The sequence below is a fragment of the Cryptomeria japonica genome, chromosome 3, assembly GCF_030272615.1.
Source record: "Cryptomeria japonica chromosome 3, Sugi_1.0, whole genome shotgun sequence".
Lineage (NCBI taxonomy): Eukaryota > Viridiplantae > Streptophyta > Pinopsida > Cupressales > Cupressaceae > Cryptomeria > Cryptomeria japonica.
Window position 1 is genome coordinate 40745122 of NC_081407.1, and position 19637 is coordinate 40764758.

The 19637-nt window shown below is 34.9% G+C and overlaps 1 protein-coding gene across 3 annotated transcripts; it reads right to left on the minus strand.

The window, feature by feature from the left end:
• Positions 1-227: 227 nt before the first annotated feature.
• Positions 228-8360, minus strand: LOC131033332 (tyrosine-protein phosphatase DSP1). 3 transcript variants are annotated; one of them, XM_057964550.1, is made up of 6 exons: positions 8312-8360; positions 7791-8109; positions 3594-3687; positions 1157-1214; positions 1023-1066; positions 228-871 (listed from the first exon to the last, which is right to left on the minus strand). In XM_057964550.1, exons 2-6 carry the CDS (start codon positions 7964-7966, stop codon positions 653-655), a joined length of 591 nt encoding a protein of 196 aa, XP_057820533.1. In that variant the 5' UTR covers positions 7967-8109; positions 8312-8360; the 3' UTR covers positions 228-652. The 3 variants fall into 3 exon arrangements, with proteins under 3 accessions (XP_057820533.1, XP_057820527.1, XP_057820520.1); XM_057964544.2 differs by lacking the exon at positions 8312-8360 and adding an exon at positions 8221-8252; XM_057964537.2 differs by lacking the exons at positions 7791-8109; positions 8312-8360 and adding an exon at positions 5968-6227.
• Positions 8361-19637: the final 11277 nt, after the last annotated feature.

Here is a 19637-nt window from a genome sequence, read left to right on the forward strand (position 1 = left end):
AGAAGCAGGATTTTCCTGTCTCTTTTAGCTGTATTAAACATACAATGCTGAATTTGAAATAGTTATGCGCAATTTTTGTCTCGATGAACATTGTACAGGGAATCCCTCCTTGATTAGTCTGCAAATAGAAAACTTAACTCATTAGATGGGCAGAGAAATCTTTGAGTAAGAGAGATGAGAAAACACCATGTTATAAAAATAACACTGCAATAAACTTTAGAAGCCAGTGGAGAAATCTGAGAGATCTGCTAATCCTTGGAACATTACAACAGAATTTCAAAAAGATTCTGCCTTCTTCTCAGCAATAGACTCTCTTTGGAAAAATATGCCCCAAACACGCCTGAATTTACATAGCTCTCACAGTTCAAGCACATTATTACATGCCTCAAACGGAGGCCTCATCAAGGCATGTAGGTTTATTATTGAGTACAAAATGGAACAATGCTTTCTAAATTACATCCCCACAAGAATTTACTTTTGATAGCATATTTCCGCAAGGGAGAAAACCCCTACTTGTGTAACTTACAAGATGTTACTAATGTAAAATTCAATGGGACTATAGATCTAAAATGATCATATCTTTCAAGAGTCCCGATGCACACCTAAACATTGGGATAAGTTTATTCTATAAATCGATCAGACTAAAAAATAATCAGGTACATCCTCCTTCACTATGGCTTCCTTGGCTGGCTTGAGGATGTGTCAATGCATAGCCATGTCGTTTTAAAGTGGATGCATCAAACAACTCTATAAATCGTTGGTCTGATACCCGTGCTTTTGCTGCTGCAAAACGCTGATATTCATCAAATACTGAAGACAGACACCAATTTTGGATTTTCCGCAAACAGCCCACCAGGCAACCCGTTCGATGCTGCATTGAAATCACAAAATTAGTACTCCTACAATGATTGATAGACAACGAAACATAACTTTAGACAATAGAAAAGCAATTTAAAAGAAAACATTCAATTAAGTATTTTTCTATACAGTTAAATTCCAACACCTGATCTCAATATGCATACCTTTCCTCTTTTGCAATGGATTAGAACTGGATGATTCCTTGTGTCTGCATCACAATGTTTGACAACAAGGTGGGTGAGCTTTTTAAAATTTGAAAGATGGTTAAATATCATTGCTTTCTTAAAGAACATCATACCAAGTAAAACCTTCAATGCCTCGCGAATAATACCCTCAGGTATGTTCACAAAAGGCTCCTGCAAAGACAAGAGTTTCAATGATATGTAAAAGACTAAAGTCTAAAGTTATATATGCAAGGGAATGACAATTGAAAAAATGCAATCAGATCCCTCTTTCTGCCAATAGGATTATAATGTGTGTATGCACGTATGCTTGCATCTATATACATATCTATATTTCAAATTGTATGAAAAATAAGTATGAGCTTACTTTACAATTGAAAATCATACATCATGATCCAGGTTATTGCTTGGTAAAATTTTAGATGGTTTTTATCATTATCATAAAGCAGACTTATCAAAATAGCATTCAATCTCTTCAAAAGAATTTTGAGCAGCCTTACTGATATTCCAGTCTGGGTCTTGACATAGGTATTGCATGTTACCTTGTCAAAAACTCCAACTAGTCTGTAATAGGTTAATTGAAAGTAGGTGAGCTTACTAGGTATATTTCCCTAGTAGCTTTGCCATAATCTGTACTCTAAAGCAATGACTTGATTTAGAATCATTGTTTATATGCACACATCCTTTTGATTCATCATATATCATGAGGAGCAACTTTCTTTCACAAGGTTACATTTATCTATCATACTCTCCAAACCTATTCATATACTGAGCATGCTTTAAATCCATGGACATATTTGGATCAATACAGACAAGAAGACTACATGATGACATTCTTCTTTACAAGGAGGAAAGAAGTGCTATATGCTCCACAAAATATACAAGAAGACTAAATAGTGTATGATGCATTTCTTGCGAGCAAACCCACAGATATAATAAGACAAATGAAATACGAACATTTACCACCACTTGTTAAGGCTATCTCCAAGACAAATAAATCAAAAAAGAGGTGATAAAACACATCCAAATCATTATCGTTTTCCATTTTTTCTCTAGGTACGTTTGATGCATGAAAAGGCATTCAATAATCTGAGACTGCAATCCATGAGACCTGCAGCAAAGGCTTGAGCATGCAAATGTTGACTGACAATTCCGAGAGGTATAAACAAAGAATATTGACCCAAAAGAATGTGACTCAGTATGCAATTTGGTGCAATTTTAGTATTGTCTAATACCACAAATGAAAAAAATGACTATCTTTTAATCCTCGTATAGGTTTCTGAAAAATCACCTAAACATTTTGATATAGCATGTGCCAAATCTACAACTCGAAAAACTGTAGCATATCTATCTAAAGTGAAAGGAGAAGAAGTTTCTTACAACTATAGATAATTCTAGCAATTCATATATCAACAAGTCTAAATAAGGCCTTAATATTAGAACAACCCTAGCAAACCTATGTCCAAAGGCCAGGTCATCGATGCTCTAGAAATGACCACATTGTAGCAAAGCACACTAGAAATTGCAGCTACAAGCTGAACTGTAATTCTATTACGTGATAAAGTAAGTAAACTGTAGATTCTTCGGACATGCAGATATAGCGCATTGTTTTAGGACTTGCTTCAGAGTTCAGCTAAAGCTTAAAGTATGAAGCCCACCTTGTCTGTTAACAATTCGACTGCAGCATTTCAATTGCCTTCTGACAAGTGGTTATTTTTGCCAAACCCATGGGAACTTTGAGCTCAATCGAAATTACAAAAATTGCATTATAAATGTGAATGGCAAAATTTTAAAATTTCAGCACCAAAAACAGTCATTCAATGAAAAGACAGATAATGACAGATTATGTTAATAAAAGAAAACTCGAGATATCAAGTGCAATGTACAAATAGTGAGATATCGCCACAATATAGCAACAAGAAAATTGAGGGGCTCGCAGTGGGTCACATGACAACTAAGTGCCTTTAATTTGACAAATTTCAGTAAGCACTTTCTCCAAGAGGAAAAAATCATTAAGCTTGCCAAGCATAAATATTGCACCTTCATCCATTTGCCTCCCAATTTCATTGATTATATCCAGAAAATCGTGTTGTTGATACATGAGTTTTAACATTCCTCTGTCAATGAGTTCATTTGTATCGTAAGTCGTGACCATCAATCATTGTGAATTGTATAAAGAAATAGGCACAAACAAGGACCATTAACAATCACAATTACAGGAAATCATAAACACTGATTTTGTTAAATGCTACCTGGGAGACTTATACAACTATAAACAACTAACTCTTATTCCAGAGCACTAGAGCAACAATAAAGTTGATTTAGACCTATGCTACCCCTAAGCACCCTAGTTATTGTTCAATTTTTGTCACAAGTATGTGCGCCTGGTTGTTTATTTCATTAGTTTGCTTATACTTTCTAAGACAACAGATCAGATCAATTTATCTCAAAGCTTAGCTACACAGGTTCAAAATGCTTTCATTGTAATAGTAATAGTTCCTTAAATCGTAAAGATGCATTTGATTAGCATAAGCTATATGTGATTAAACTTACCTTGTGTCCATCAATACCAAACTGAAAGAGTTGAATCCCACGTTTATGCAGAAACTCTGTACCATCTTCGGGATAAGGCTCTGGACAAAGGTATCTAGAGAAACAAAGTTCATGACAAACAGATTTTCAGTTCCAACACTTTTATAATCAGCAGTGACTTATAAAGTAGCAATTATCAGTGTAGCTCATAACTGAAGCACAAATTGAAGTTACATAAATAGAAATGCTAAAATGCATATGCCAGAAGAAAACAAAAGAATGCCCACTTGAATAGAAATTTAACAAAAATGGCCAGCATTCTCATTTAGAAACTTCTTTCCCAATGTTTTAGTCGTTGTAAAGTAGGGCATGCCAGAAGCTCAAATAAAACAAACTACGTAAATTGCATCTTAAGCCAAAATGCAAACTCTACCTCTGGATTATTGCTCTGAAAACACACTCAGAAAATATAGACAAACAGTTTTCCAATAACAAACAGTGGGTCATATGGAGATAGTCTCAAGAGTTGAACAACCTACATCTAGACAATATTGCCTTATCTATTCGTGAAGAAAAGAAATGACATAAAATGACCAGAATGAAAAAATATGCTTGAAAAAATTTTGTGATCACCTATTCTCTTTAGAAGCAGTGACAGTGCACTCAGGTCCGGAACCTTTAAAACATTGATTCTCTTTTTACATATACATCCATGATGGAAAGAACAAAAGCTAAAGTGAATCGTAAAGGAGCAACTCTTACGACACACGAACCCTTAACCAAAGATGTACGTTACAAAGGGAGATAACAGAATTGTAAACAAAGTTGCCTAAAACATGAGTAAACCAACTACCCAGACTACAAACAAGAAATACAATTTTCAACTATTGACTTTGGTTCGGTGCACAAATATTTCACGAAAAAATGAAGTGTAAAAAGAGATAAGGTTGGACGTTTCCTACCAAGCCATGGCACCACCAAGACTCAATCATGTCTATGAAGGTCTGCGTTATTGTGAGACAGATTGAGACTGTATCCTTAATAAGCGAGCATACAACCATTGAAATGAAGAATTAAACCCTCAAAATAGATCACCAAACCAACGAAAGTTTTCGGATTAGTTAAGTCAGAGGTTGTGAAATCCCAATCTTACTCACAAAGGACTATAAATTCCAAGATATTGAAGGCCTCTTGAGAGTAAAGGCTCTTTCTAGCATGACACTGGCTCACAATACCTGAAATCAAATAAAAAATGTTCTCCCACGACACAAAGAAAGCCCACTACTGCTACAAAATTACTTTAAGTTTGCATAAACAAAGGTTTCATCTATGAACAGTTACAACACCAAACCCTTTTAGCAATCCCCTTGTGCTATCGATAATCCTCTCTTTCCCTACAGACATGCAATCAAAACTAGATCAAGGATATGCAACGCGATTGAAAATCATTTCAAGGTGGATTTCAAGAATAGTAAAGTACAGAAAGAAAAACAGCTGTGAATTTTAGAATCAACTGAACTTTAATTTTATGATTCAAGAGTCAGTAAATGAAATTTTAACTCAACATTAACAGGCATGAAAGACAGTTTCCTTAAGACCAAATGCAAGGAAATAACTGTGAAAACTACAACCCAGATCAGAGTCAGGTATGCAACCTAAGAATCAAATCAAGATCGATTCTAGAAACAAAAATAAGAAATAGAAGATAGATGTTAATAATTGAATTCAAAGGTAGCATAAATGAACTAATACAACAAAACTAACAGCAGGGGATCATGTAGATTTTCAGACAGCTTTCAGATAGATAGACCATTTGGGTTCTAATCATGATTGAAATATAAATTGCCCCTTGGTCTACTGTTGAAGTTGAATGATTCTGAATGAGCTAACCAGGGATCAAGTCTTGCTTAGTGAAAGGTTCAGACATCATAAGGGATGAAGCTGAAATAATGCCCCAGACGACTTTGGTGAAATGGATACCCAGGCCTTGGCTCTTAGCCAAAGAGGTTGGCCTCAGGCTCACGTTTCCATATCAAGAACCAAAAAGATCTTGCAGATGATATAAAATTCTCCATCAAAAATAAAATCAAAACTAATTGTTAGGCATTTGTAATTTCCCCTAAACCAGGTTCAGATCCTGATTATTATTGGAATTTTATTCTTTTCCAATTTATTAATTGGGTATTCGGGATCTGTGATTTTCAGACAATCCATTTGAGTTGCAAATGGTATTGAAAAATCTGCTTGACAAAAATCTTAAATACCAGAGACATGATCCATATCAACAATGTAAAACAAAATATTTCAAAAAATAAATAAATGAAATAGGCTAAAAACCAGTATAATTCATAAATATGCTACCTCTAATATTTTTCTAAAAAGGTTGGGTATATACATGATTGAACGAAGTTGCAGAGTCTCCAGAAATGGGAAGTTCGATGAGTTGGGAAATCCGGACCTAAAAATACCCTTCTCAACAATTGAAAAATTTAATGGCGGAACGAACAATCCATCTTCTGCTTCCTTTACTACATAAACATCTCCATCATTTTTTCGAGGGATCAATCCCATCTTCCCTTGAATCTTTGTAACTGATTTCTTCCTAAACGTTCCCTCTTTAGGATTCAGTTGTCCAAGTCTTTTACCTATATTAGACTATATATAGACAAAGACACGGATATCCCCCGCAATCCAATCAAAAACTAGTCAAATATACGGAAAATAAAAAATATAGACACCACATTCAAAAAAAATTTAAAAATGAAAAAAGTGATCCCGTTCACCGCATATTTCCACCACTTTACCCTACAAGAAGATTCCTGCACTATACAAAACATCATTGATCAATCCAACAAATACGAACAAAAGTCACATATCTAGGCAGAATCCCTCAAACTATTCAACCAAAACCCATTTCCATGTCCCTTTTTTTCTTTTCTAGAACAGTTGAAATTTTTAAGGTCAAAATGGATCCAAACAATCAGGTGGATTTGTTATGTGGGTTTTTGATATGGTTTTGTAAGGTGTGAAAACAGAGAGGTTTTCCTTAAGTTTTGTAAGTTGCTGGTATTGGAAATATGCATATGGACTCATTCCTCAAATTTACCTCATTTCTTATTTAATCCTTGTAAAAATTTGAACACAAAGAAATGATGTAATCAAAGAACTTTCTCTAAATTTTTAAGTCAAATGAACTTCAAATCTACCATTCAGAACCAGGTATGCAACTTAGAATCAAATCTATGAATAGCATATAGCTGCCATCGCCATTTCAGCATGGAAGACCTATTACCTCAAATCTAATAGTCCTAAAAGTCAATTCTATGAATACCAGATTCCAAAAACACCCCTTAATACTTATCTTTAGCAGGGACCTTAAATTGATTAAGAATCATTTCAAGGCGTACTCCAAAAACCAAGAAGACAAGAAAAAAATAAAGAAAGTCAATTAATTAATAATCATTTGAAGGTGTACTCCAAAAACCAAGCAGACAAGAAAAAAGTAAAGAAAGTTGCCCGTATTGGAATCAACCAGGCCTTATTGAAACGATAAGAAGCTCGTTCAGCTCGCCATTAGTGACCTATTACTTTAAGACTGACGACCTAAAAACCCAAAAGTTAAGAGAATGTCCCTTCTCTTAAACATGGTGATTTCAAAGTGGACAGCAAAATACACAGGAAAATAAGAAAAATAAATAGTTAATGAAAGGTACAAATATCAGAATAAACTAAATGCTAATGATGGTAATCCAAAGGTGATTCAGCTCAACACAAACGAACCAATAAATACATCAATGTAAATTTTGCCACATAGCTTTCAGATAGACCATTTGGGTTCTAATTATGATTAAAATAAAGATTGAAAGAAAAACATCAAAACTAATTCTTAGGCATTTGAGGATTATAATTTCCAAATAATCCAGTTTCAGGTTGGAATTTTACTCTATTCCAATTTATTTATTGGGTATTTGGGGTCTGTGATTTTCAGACAACCCATCTCAGTTCTAATTATAATTGAAAAAAATCTTGGGAACATGGGTTTCTTGCTGAGATTCGAACCCAAGCATTGAACCGTCAGCTGCATGAATACAAGTCACATGATCCAAACAATGAAATGCAAAATATTTTCTTAAAAAGAAAGAAAGAAGACAACAACAATTGTAATTCATAAATATGCAACCAGTAATATTTTTTCTAGAAAGAGTTAAGAGTATATACATGATTGAACGAAGTTGCAGAGTCTCCAGAAATGGGAAGTTGAGTGAGTTGGGAAATCCAGACCTATAAATACCCTTCTCAACCATTGAAAAATTTAATGGTGGAACAAACAATCCATCTTCTTCTTCTTTCACTACATAAACATCCTCAGCATGTTGTCTAGGGATCAATCCCATTTTCTCTTCAATCTGTGCAGCTAAATTCTTCCTAAATTCTTCAATCTGCGTTTGCTCTCTAGGATTCGTTATCCAAGTCTTTTAACCATGTACTCAATATATATAGACAGGGACACGGATCCCCTCACAATCCAATCAAAGATCTAGTCAAAAATAGGAAAATTTAAAAATTAAAAATAAAACTAGATATAAATATATGCACTGCACATTCAAAAAGCAAAAGGAGAAAAAACATAGGAAGTGAACCCGTTCACCGCATATTTCCACAACTTTCCCCTGCAGAGAACATTCGGAGCATATGCCAAAAATCATTGCACTCAAATAAATACCACAAAAGTGACATACCTAGGCAGAATCCCCCAAACCATTCAACCAAAATCCATGCACCTTTTCTTTTCTAGAACATATATTCCTAGCACATGGACTTATAAGGTCAAAATGGATTTGTTCTCTTGATTATCTGGGTTTTATAGTTTATTGGTATTGTTATATATTTCATCAAATTTGTTTAAGATTTTTCGTTTTATTTTGTGTTTATAAAATTTTTAATGATTTGAATTTTGATACTTGACGCAATAAAATATTATATTATTGTTTCACTAACGAGGCTCAATCAATATATTCCTAACAATTGAACTTCATAAGGTCAAAATGGATTTGTTCTCTTAGTTTTTAAGTTTTATAAGTTATTGGTATTGGAGTGTGTGTTTCATCAAATTGTTTAAGGCCTTTCGTTTCATCTTGTATTTATGACACTTTCAGAGATTTGAATTTTGATAGCTAATGCAATAAAATATTGTATTATTGTCTTACTAATTGTGCTCAACCAATATATTCCTAGCAGTTGAACTTTATAACGTCAAAATGGATTTGTTCTCTTGGTTTTTGAGTTTTATAATTTACTAGTATTGGAGTATGTATTTCATCAAATTTGTTCAAGGTCTTTTATTTCATCTTGTGTTTATGGCATTTTCAAATATTTGAATTTTGATAGTTGATGCAATAATATACTATATTATTGTCTCACTAATTGTGCTCAACCAATCCTTTTAAGGGTTGAATATTTGTTTCATCTTGTGTTTATGACATTTTTAAATATTTGAATTTTGGTAGATGATATAATAAAATATTATACTATTGTTTGACTAATTATACTCAACTAATTAAACTAAAATCCTCTGATAAGATAAAGAATTTTTAATACCAACTTCATTAAACATAATATGATTTAAGAAAAAAGATGTGAAGAAGTTCTTGAGAAATATCAAATTCAATATCGTTTTTCTACTCCTTACTATCCTTAATCAAATGGTCAAGTCGAGGCTTCTAACAAGACAATTGAGCAAGTCCTTCGTAAAACCATTAATAAACATGGTAAGGATTGGCAAACTCAATTTTCCTATGCTTTATGGGCTTATTGAATAAGTATTCATACAACTACAGGTACTACTCCTTATAACTTCATTTATAGTACCAATGTGATTATGCCTTTAGAGTTAGAGATTCCTTCATTACAAATTTCTCTCAAGAGTATCCTTGACGATAATTCTCATAAAGAACAATGTCTTCAACAACTTGAATTGCTCGATGAACAACGTGTAAATGCTTTTGAACATCTTCAAGCTTATCAAAAGACTATGCAACCAAGCTATAATGACAGGATTATTCAACAATTCCCAGTTGGTGACTTGGTGCTTTATGAGAATCAATACAACGTGAATACTTTTTTAGGTGAGAAAGCAAAGTTTAGTCTGAATTGACTTGGACCATACATCATCACTAAAGTCTACACCTCTGGTGCTTATAAACTAGCAGACTTGAAAGGTATGCCTCTCAAAGATCCCATCAATGTTATGCACCTTCATAGATATTATCCATAATCGTCTTTCTTTTACTTTCTCCCTCTTCTTAACTGAATGGTATATTGGTGTAGACACCTAAAAATGTCTCATTGATCATGTACTAAGTATTCCTCTAATTGATTAAATAATTAATTAAGTTAATTAATCATATTCTTCTAATTTCATACTTCCTCATCATCTTACTAATTATTCTATTTTCTTATCCTATCATCATCTAATTATTAACCCTTTTTATTAATTAAATATTTCTTATTTAATTAATTGTGATTTTATCCTTTAAATTAAATAATCTTTATTATTTAATTCAATTCAATTTCTAAATAATTAAATAGTTTCTTTAAATTATTTAATTAACTAATTAATTCTTCCATTTCCAAATCCCCAAATTCTAATTTCATTTAATTTCTTATTTCTTCTAATTTTTTCCAAATTCAAATACATGTGCATGATTTCAAAAATCAAATTGAAAATCAAAGTCAAGTTCTAAATATATTCAAATACTAAATTGAATTAAATAAATTCAATTATTTGAATTAAAATCTCATGCAAAGATTAAATTGAAAATCTAAGTTAAAGTGCAAGCACATGCTAAATTAATTAATTAAATCATTTATCTCTCCAATCTCTATTTTCTAGTTCTCTTGGCCATCTTCTTTATTTCCTCCAATCATTCTTTTTCTTCTTTCAGTTAGCTTTTTCTCAATCAGTTGACTCAATTAATCTATTCAATCTATTCTATTTCACCCCTAAATCAACAGTTCAACTATCAATCAGCATGTGAGCTCACATGAGTTCCACCTCTTGATCAATTTGTTCCACCTTTCAATCAATCTTCTCCAAAAATCTATAAATTGAGCATTCAATCTCCATTCTCAACAATCACAAACTTTGAATCTTTGTGTCACTCGCAAGTTACCAGCGCAATATCTGAGAGCCATCATACCACAGAGAAGAGAAGAGCAATGGAAGCTATATGCGATCTTGGAATAGGGAGTTTCATTGAATGATTTTAACTCCTATTTGTTTGATATTGCATTATTTCATTGTGTGTTTGTTAGAATTCTTTCATTAGATAGGGATTTGTGATTTCCCTTTGTTTCTAATTGAATATTTTATTAAGATGAATTTTACTTGCACACAACTGGCATTTTCAATTTTAAAGCATGTTATGTTAGATAGTTCTAGATTTTATTTCTATTTAGTGAACAGTTCTTCATTCTTGACAATTTTTTTAGGTTGCCTTGAATTCATTTTGTAGTTTATTTTTTATCGACTAAGAAATTACATTTCTTTATTTTAGCATATATCTCAACTTATTCCATGTGTCATGTTAGTTAGATTGTGTTTTACTATGATATTGCTATCAAGGTTCAACTGTGTAGTTTTTGAGTCAAAATCATTGACTCATTTTTCATGAGTAGTGGTTCACAAGAACCCATCTCTCATGAGAATAAATGGTCCACTTAGCACTCATTGCATCTAGGTGATGCTCACAGGGGTGAAGCATTGGGACTTCTCGGGAGGTCACTCATCCTAGTACTGCTCCAACTCAAGCGCGCTTAACCACTGAGTTCCCTCCAAGTTTAAACCACTCCAGGGAGGTCACTCATCCAAGTACTACTCCAACTTAAGTGCGCTTAACTACGGAGTTCCCTCCAAGGTTAGAGTGGGTTTAACCTTGGAGGGAACTATGTGGTTAAGCGCGCTTGAGTTGGAGTAGTACTGGGATGAGTGACCTCCTGGGAAGTCCCAATGCTTCACCCATGTGAGCATCACCTAGATGCAATGAGTGCTAAGTGGACCATTCATTCTCATGAGAGATGGGTTCTTGTGAGATACTACTCATAAAACATAAGTCAATGAGTTTGACTCAAAAACTACACAGTTGAACCTTGATAGAAATATCACAGTTTGACTTGTTGTGGAAAATACCTCCTACTTATCAATTGATGAGATAAAGGGGCTCTATAATGAATGGTTCATAATGCACAACACTTGTTTATTTTTTTGCAAATGGGATTGCAAGCTAAGTGGGTTTAACCTTGGAGGGAACTTTATGGTTAAGCGTGCTTGAATTGGAGTAGTACTAGGATGAGTGACCTACCGGGAATTCCCAATGCTTCACCCCTATGAGAATCACCTAGATGTAATGAGTCCTAAGTGGACCATTCATTCTCATGAGAGATGGGTCCTTGTGAACCACTAGACTCATGAAACATGAGTCAATGAGTTTGACTCAAAAACTACACAATTGAACCTTGATAGCAATATCATAGTTTGACTTGCTGTGGAAAATACCTCCTACTTATCAATAGATCGTGTTCTGTTTACTTAGAAAACATTTTAGCTAGATTGCATAGACATTTAGCTTAACTTGAGTACTTTACATCATTATTTGTTGCATTTAGTTAAACATTTACAGTAACAACCAAAAATTCTAGAATCGAAAAATTTATTAACTTTAAATTATTCTAAAGAAAGGAAATTCATTTCATTCATGTTCAACTAAAATTGAAACAGTTAATAACTAACTTTAATTTCAACTAACTAACCATTTTAGTAGAAAGGAAAAATAACATCCAACAACTTTATATTATTAAGAAAAGAAAGAGACGAGTTTACATAATAATGCATTCTAAAGAACAAATGCTTAACTCATTACAACTAGGAGAAGGAGAGCATCATCAAGGGATTTTTCACCCAGACACGAACATAAGTTCCCCATGCCACTTCCTACAGGAAGGGTCAGACCCTTCACAAGGGAAGCAGATAGAGGATAGAAAAATTTCCATTGAGCCTCTGAGCCTAGTGTTTAGAATCTACACTGACTAACCAGTCATACACTATAGGTACCCCAATAACTTGCATGATACTCTAATGCAGCCATAACCGATAAAAACCCTCAGAAGAGTCAACCGACTTATGCAACGAGAGAGACATAATGCAAACAGCAAGAAAACATAACAAATTCATATAAATAGGTCATTTTCAAGCCATAGAACTTTCGACAATCATCCAGTAATCATCAAATTATCATCAAAGAACATCCGGTAATTAACTGGTTACATGCAGGCTTTAAGCCAGAAACAATCCAACTGGGACTCTAAAAATCAACTGGATCATAATATGCAATTCTTAATCCTTATTCTCAGTTCTACCTCCTCTGCCCCTACAAATGATTACATAACATCATATTTATACCCACCGGAACATATCTGGGTCGACCTCAAAAGATTACATTCACCAATGCAGGAAAATGAAACGTGTAATTAGGTCAGCCCTAAGATTTAAGAAATCCTTCCAGAAAATAACAACCAAGTGATGTAGTTCAGTAGGAGGGTCAGCCACATGCCAAAGAACATCGGACAAGACCCAAGATGGATCCACACGCCAAGAATGACACCGGTAATGAAGGAAAACCAATCGGTAAGCACAAGAACTATCCTGGGAACCCAGAAATAGCCAACCGGAAGAGATAACTGACTGGAGAAGAACCCAAATGAACTATGAATCTGGAATCAACCACATGAAACTGTCAGGATTCTACAAACAAGATCTTCCACGAAGAACAAGCAAGTACCAGTACATGCCGGTAAGAATATTGAAACTACACAAAGAACTAAACAAGAAAGAAAAATGTTTTTGGTTGATGCAAGATTGCTCATCGACCAGGGATGCTCCTGCATCAGACAACCCAGGTAGAAAAAGATGTTCCATGAGAGGCAACTCATGAAAATCTAAAAGGATTAAGGATGAAGATCCCATGCTCATTTCTAATCCAAACATCTTCTTTATCTGCCAATCTCTGCTCCATCTCTCTTGGTGCCTCAACTGGTTTCTCTAACCTCTGGCCCTCTTTGTTTCTCTTTCCTTTCTTCAAATATGCACATTGCCTTTGTTTTTGTAATTTTGATTTGGTTCTGCCACAAGACCTTATCCAGTTTGTTACCATCAACTCTCTGGCATCCGGTTCCATCTGTCCTTTAGACTCATCTGTCAGATCCTTCTGCCAACTCCTGTCACCCTTCGGTATAATCTTTGCAACTGGTTCTATTAGATCTTTCTTCAAAACCTCTAGTATAACCTCTGCATCTGGTTCTGTCAAACCTTCTGGTATAACCTCTACCACCGATTCCTTCAAACCTTCTGGTATAACCTCTGCCACCGGTTTCCTGCAACTTTTCTCAAGACTCAGATTCTTCACCTCCTTCTCTTTCTCCCTCAAAGAAATCAATGTGAAATTCCACCCATCCTTTTCAATAGTAACTAGGTTTCCTCTACAGTCATAAATAGCTCCTATATCATACTACCAAGGTTTTCCCAACAAGACATGACAAACATTCATTGACACAATATCCTATAAAACTTCATCTCTGAAAGGTCCAATATTGAAACCCACCCAACACTGCTCCTTTATCTCTACCTTCTGATCATCTTGTAACTAGCCTACCTCATAAGGAAAAGGATGCTCAAGCCTCTTCAACCCAAGCTTCTCAACCATCTCCTCAGATACTAAATTATCAATACTTCCACTATCTACAATGACCTTGCAACACTTACCACCGAATTTGCATACAGCCTGGAAAAGACTCATCCTCTGAGTAGATCTGGTATCCTTTCTTCTAAACATAAGGGATTCTCCTTGCTCTGGTGCACAGTCAAATCCGGTACCATTCGGTTCTTCACTTGCCACACAACTTCTTGGCATTCCTTTCTTACATTCATAGGATCTATGTCTGGTTTCTCTACACTTGAAACATTTGCCAAGAAATTCTCTATCGGTACTACTGCTACCTTTCCTTGGTGTCTTTTGTTCTAGTTCTTTACTCCACTTAGGTTTTGACTCCTCTTCTTCAACCGGTTTCTTCATACTATCATTCACCTTGAATTTCTCCTTTCCCTTATTCGGTTGTCTTCTTCTCACCTTCTCCTCAGCCTTCAAAGCATACTGGTAAACTTCTTCAACTGTTGAAACCTTCAACATACTCATCTCATCTTGAATGTTAAAAGCAAGCCCATTGATGTACCTCACCACCTTTTCTTTGTCTATCTCTCTATATCCAGATCTGATTACCACCTTGTAGAATTCTTTAGTATATTCCTTCACAGTCATGTTTCTCTATTTCAGGTTCTACAACTTCTTGAACAACTCTAGTTCATAGTCTCCCGATATGAACTTGGCCTTCAACCTTGCAACCATTTGTCTCCACCAGGTGATCTTCAATTCACCATTCTCCACTTTGTCTTTCTGCAACTCTTTCCACCATAAGGTAGCATGCCCTTTCATCTTGGTCTATGTCAACCAGACTCTCTATGGGTCCTTGACATCCTCAAACTCAAAGCAGTCTTCCAATTCTCTGATCCAATCGATCAGATCCTCCAGGTTCAACGTTCCGAAAAATTTAGAAACCTCAACTTTATGCACTTTACTTGCTTGCGCCACTGCTCTTTGTAATCTTTCCTCTCTCTCATCTTCTGGTCCTTCAGCTTCCTCAAGCTCTTCACCGACTTCCTCATACTCATCCTCAAAGTCAGGGTTTCTTCGCAAACCAACCAAATCATTCTGGATTTCATTCCTCACTTCGTTATTGAAGTCTTCCATCATCTGCTCTACCCTCCGGGGGTTTGTTTTCCTCAGTGGCATCTCTCCTTCCACTCTGATGATCTACCTCAACTCGATGATCTGACTACCGATTTCAAATGCCTCCCCTCGACGATCTAATGAATGCAACCTACCTCCAATCAGTGATATGTCCACCTCAAGGATTGCCTCAATGTTCACAAACAACACTTCCACCAGTCGGTCCATAACCAGCTCTAATACCAATTAATGCAACCATAACCGGTAAAAACCCTCAAAAGAGTCAATTGACTTATGCAGCGAGAGAGACACGATGCACATAGAAAGAAAACATAACAAATTCATATAAAAAAATCATTTTAAATCCATATAACTTCCGACAATCATCCGGTAATCATCAAATTATCATCAAAGAACATCCGGTAATTAACTGGTTACATGCAAGCTTAAAGCCAGAAACAATCCAACTAGGACTCTAAGAATCAACTGGATCACAATATGCGAATCTTAATCCATATTCTCAGTTCTACCTCCTCACCCCTACAAATGATTACATAACATCATATTTATACCCACCGAAACATATCTGGGTCGGCCTCAAAAGATTACATTCACCAATGCAAGAAAATGAAACGTGTAATTAGGTCGGCCCTAAGATTTAAGAAATCCTTCCAAAAAATAACAACCAAGTGATGTAGTTCAGTAGGAAGGTCGACCACATGCCAAATAACATCGAACAAGACCCAAGATGGATCCGCATACCAAGAATCGCGTCGATAATGAAGGAAAACCAACCGATAAGCACAAGAACTATCCCGAGAACCCAGAAACAACCAACTGGAAGTGATTACTGATCAGAGAAGAACACAAATGAACTAGGAATCTGGAATCAACCACATAAAACTTCTAGGAATCTGCAAACAAGATCTTCCACGAAGAACAAGCAACTACTGGTACATACTGGTAAGAATACTGAACCTGCACAAAGAACTAAACAAGAAAGGAAAATATTTTTGGTTGATGCAAGATTGCTCATCGACTAGGGATGCTCCTGCATCACACTTTAGCTAGTGGTGTATCTAACTCTTATGAACTAACAAACATGTGTTGACTACAATGCCACCTTGGTCGAGGTTTCATAATAAGCACAAAGGAGTACAGTCAATGTCCACCACCCTTACTCGACATAAATAATGAAAGAGTTGCGTACTTGCAACTTACTCATGGGTCCAACTGACCATAGGTAAACTAATTGAAAGGTGGATAGTGGTATAACCCAACCATGGCAAACAAACATAAGTCCTTAATTAGCTTAGGGTGTTGAATTAAACATACTAAGACATGGTTCAAATAGATATAACTAATTGTTCATGATTACTTATTCCATAACACATTTCAAACTTTCATTAACAAATAACAAACACTGAAATAACATAACAGAGCTAAACCAATGGAGATCAAACTTCCATTATCAAATACTGAAATGACAAAGAAAAGATAAACCAATGAAGATCGGACTTCCATTATCAAATATCAAATACTAAAATAATAGGGTAGAGTTGAACCAACAAAGATTGAACTACCATTGACAAATACCAACACTGATATAGCAGGCTTCACATAGTTTGCATCACGAAGTAATGAGCATGCGATTCTCTACCTAGAAATACATATGTTGGTATGTTGTCAAGGTCCCCGACATATACAACATGCATTTTGATTCACATAGTCATTAATAGCTAGCATAAGTGGCAATAACAAGCGCAAATTCTCTTTCAACTCTATCGCCTAGTCCATGCATTCTTTAACTTATAAAACATGATTCATAATCTTTACGAAACTAGCATAAGATGTTCATGCAAAACAAAGACAAAAAAAGTATATCTCTTTCTTGTGTATTAGTAGAGCAAACAAAAAAATTGAGTTGAGCTCGAGGTGAATCAGCTCATATGTTGATCAAATACAAACAAAGATCCCAAGGTACAAACAACACACATCAACGACTAGAATTCCCCCCCTCAATGATGTATCCTACCACCAAAACAACAACCCCTGCCTATGGTTCAATCAAATATAAGTAATAATGTCATGGCTAACACCAAAACAAGCTCAATTATGAAGCATCGAAGCCAAGACAGCTAAGGACATAACATCCCAATAGCTACAAAAGAAAGCCTATATATACATATTCATATTCATATTCATATACATATACATATACATATATATGTATATGTGTGTATACACACACACACATCTACATATATAGATACTTGTATATGTATATGTATATGTATATGTATATGTATATGTACATACATACATATATACATACATACAGATACATACATACATACATATACATGCATACATACATATATATACATACATACATATATATACATACATACATACATATATATGTATGTGTGTGTGTATGTATGTATTATCTATGTGTGTGTGTATGTATGTATGTATCTATGTGTGTGTGACAAGATGAGAATACTCAACATCAAGAAATAGATTCAAACCAAGGACACCACACTACTCGATGGTACTAGGGTGACAAGATGACTCTAGGTCAACATCAATAAGAAAGTGGAACAAACCTTACTCAACCAATGTCATGATGCTCCAGGTATACAATCGAATAAATGGACCTGGGACTCATTGGAAATGTTTTTTTTCTAATATATGTGACCATCTCCTTGATGATACTCTCCCTACCTCCTGAGGATGTTGAGGTTCATGCAAACACTTGGTCACAAGAAAATTCTGTCAAACACGTCTTAATCATTTTGTCAAATTCATAATATTCATATATGCTTCTGGATTCAGCTATGTAAATCTTATCTCTCTAAATTCATATTATACTGCTAATTAAAAAACTTCATAAATCATTTTCTTTTAGATAACAACTTCATTCATAGAAGAATAAACAATGTCATTGATTAACTAGAACAAATCATAATAAGCATTTTTCAAAAATTAAGAAAGAGGGATGTAATAATATTTATGAAGACGGTTAATTAAATCACACATATATCAATTTAATCATAGCATTTATTAAAAAATCTACATTGGTTATTTAATTAATCATACTTGCATTAAATTAGACATACATGTCCATCATCATATTTGTTGCATTTGATCAAAATTATGGAATACATTGTTTTGCATTGAACAAAAAGTATCTAAAACATCTCAAAACATCATATATACACTAGCCTTCAATACAAGCTATACAACAAAAATTACTATTGAAACAAAATCTGGTATACAATCATATACATTTTATCACCCTATAGATGATGGCTAGCAAAACCCTAAGCTCCTGGCCATGGTGGTGGTTGTGGAATAGAGGAATGTTTATGGGATGCCACAGATCATGCTCGTTAATCCTAAAGGAGTTCCTCCTCCCCATCCACTTGACAATACTTCCAAGTCTTGCAGCCTCTACCCTAAGCTCCATGTTCTAATGACACAGTTTCTCCTCTAAGGCTCATCGTCGCTCTACCTCATCTCAAAAAGTCTCAAACTTGACTCTCATGAGATTGAAGATGTCCTCATGTCTCCCTGCACTATGTTGTAATCTAGTACTAGTCTACATTGACCAGTAGGTGCTCAGAGATGAGACTATCTTCCTAATGACACATCCCACAAAGTCACACCATTTCCATGTACAATCTATAAGAAAGTAGAGAAATCTTTATATTAGACACATCATCATAAATTATAATTGAAATAAACATCCAAACAATGTGCATATATATAACTTTTGACCTGGGTCTCCCTCTCGCCACTCGAGGTCGACTGAAGTAGGAGTCTCAAATACTACAATAAGTACTATTGTTGGGGGCATACTAGCAGTAACTATGCTCATCCCTCCACACTCATGATGACTTGATAACTGAAAACAAGGGGCTGATAATGATGATATACATGGTTGAGAGGTAGGTATATGTAGTGGTATTTCATCATCCTCACTCTCAACTCTATTCCCTCTATCCTCTTTAAGTGGCAAATATTGGTACTCACCCTACTCATGGTCTTGAGTTTGGTATTCACTCTTCTCATGGTCTTGGGTATGGTCCTCATCTTTCTCCTAGTCTTATCTCCATCAAGATACTCATCTCCATCTGTATGTATTTTGTCATCGTCATCATCATGTCGTAACTTGGCTCATGGTCACAAGTCTCTAGTAGAGTGATCCTTGGGGTTTATGGAG

Bases quoted from the DNA above. Each gene is read 5' to 3' on its own strand.
- LOC131033332 (XM_057964550.1), bottom strand. From the start codon at position 7,966: ATGGGATTGATCCCTAGACAACATGCTGAGGATGTTTATGTAGTGAAA. The intron at 1,067-1,156 runs GTATGATGTTCT...ATTGTGATGCAG, and splicing joins GGCATTGAAGGTTTTACTTG to ACACAAGGAATCATCCAGTT. The intron at 872-1,022 runs GTATGCATATTG...ATTTCAATGCAG, and splicing joins TCCATTGCAAAAGAGGAAAG to CATCGAACGGGTTGCCTGGT.